At 60.5% G+C, this 1,415-nt stretch overlaps 1 protein-coding gene across 1 annotated transcript in view; it reads left to right on the top strand.

The window, feature by feature from the left end:
- PML (promyelocytic leukemia) overlaps positions 1-1,408 on the top strand; it is a gene marked incomplete at its 3' end in the record, with an annotated part of 1,726 nt that extends 318 nt beyond the window's left edge. Inside the window, exons 2-3 of the mRNA XM_008949299.1 lie at positions 455-1,025; positions 1,392-1,408. Coding sequence (XP_008947547.1) covers positions 455-1,025; positions 1,392-1,408 — 588 coding nt within the window. The remainder of the gene's footprint in view (positions 1-454; positions 1,026-1,391) is intronic.
- Between the last annotated feature and the right edge of the window lie 7 nt (positions 1,409-1,415).

Raw genomic sequence — 1,415 nt, 5'->3', positions numbered from 1 at the left:
TGTGGTGATGAGCTTGGTGCCAGGATCCCTGTGCTGCGTGGAAGGCTTTGCAGGAAATGAGGGGCACCCTTGCCAGGGCCCCCCCTTCCCTCCCTGCTGCAAGGGCAGGAAGAGGTGCTGTCAGCAAAGCAAAAGAAAAGTTGCTTTGCGGCCTTCATGTGTGTGCCCCCCAGCTTTGAAATCCCAAATTGCCCGAAGCGAAAGAGGCTAAGACCCTCTTAAGTGCCTCACAGCGAGGGCAGGAGGGAGCACAACCCTTTGCAGAGCATCTCCCCAGGAGCAGCACCCTTTGCCTTGCCGGGGTGCTGCCACCCACCCACCCACCCTGCAGCGGGGAGGGTCTAGTGGGCTGCCCACGGGTGGCCTGCATTGGCCCTCAGGGGTGCGACCAACCTTCCCATCCCTTTCCACCTCACGTACTCCCAACAAAGGCTTTCCCCCACATCCCATGTAGATGGAGACGGTGCTGCTGCCCTCGTGGAGACAGGACCTCAGCCGGCCAATCCCTTGTGCTCCACTCCGCCCTACCCTCCCGCGGTGGAGGAGGATGACTTCCAGTTCATCCTCTGCGAGCGCTGCCGGCAAGAATCGCCCAACCTCAAGCTCCTCACCTGCCTCCACACCTTGTGCCTCGATTGCCTGAGCGAGAACAAGCCCATTGCGCAGTGCCCCGTGTGCCAAACCCCCATCCCGCAGGCCAGTGGCATCCCCGACGTGGACAACGTGCTCTTCATCAACCTGCAGGCCAGGCTCAACGTCTACAAGAAGATCAGAGATGACAATGGCCCGAAGTGCTGCCGGTGCCAGGGTGAAGAGGCGGCAGTGTGGTGCTCTGAGTGCGAGGAGTTCCTCTGCACTAAGTGCTTTGGGGACCACCAGTGGTTTTTCAAGAAGAAGAACCACGAGGCCAGGAGAGTGGAGGACCTTCGTGCTGAGTCAGCCCATCGCTTCCTGGAAGATACCAGGAAGTCCTGCAACCTCTTTTGTTCCCGTCCCGGTCACGCTGACCAGGGGCACATCTCCAGGTGAGTGGTGCCTTTTCCCTGGGTGTCATCCTGCACTGAGGGATCTGGGGCTGCTGCTGCAGGACCATCTCTGCCAGGAGGGCAGAGCCAAGGAGGTTTCATCACCTGCCTTTGGAGAGGGACTGCCGCAGCCTCGGCGAGGCATGGGACCAGGGTGTGATACGAGCCTGGCAGGTCCCTGGGAGAAGGGAGGGGAGCAAAGCTGGCTTGAAACCCCAAGTTCATGCCTGCACCTGCAGCTGGTGATGCGAGTCGCCCCGTGCCTCAGTTTCCCCTCTTCTTAAACCCCTCAGCTGTGGCTTAGGGAGGGTGAATCGCATTCGGCGCGGCAGAAAATTCTCAAGGGACGCTCCCCTTCTCTTCCAGCATCTACTGCCGGAGGTGCGAGCA

The sequence above is a fragment of the Merops nubicus genome, unplaced genomic scaffold, assembly GCF_000691845.1.
Source record: "Merops nubicus isolate BGI_N331 unplaced genomic scaffold, ASM69184v1 scaffold49461, whole genome shotgun sequence".
NCBI lineage: Eukaryota > Metazoa > Chordata > Aves > Coraciiformes > Meropidae > Merops > Merops nubicus.
The sequence above is the reverse complement of the archived record's forward strand: the minus strand, read 5'-3'. Positions and strand labels throughout refer to the sequence as shown.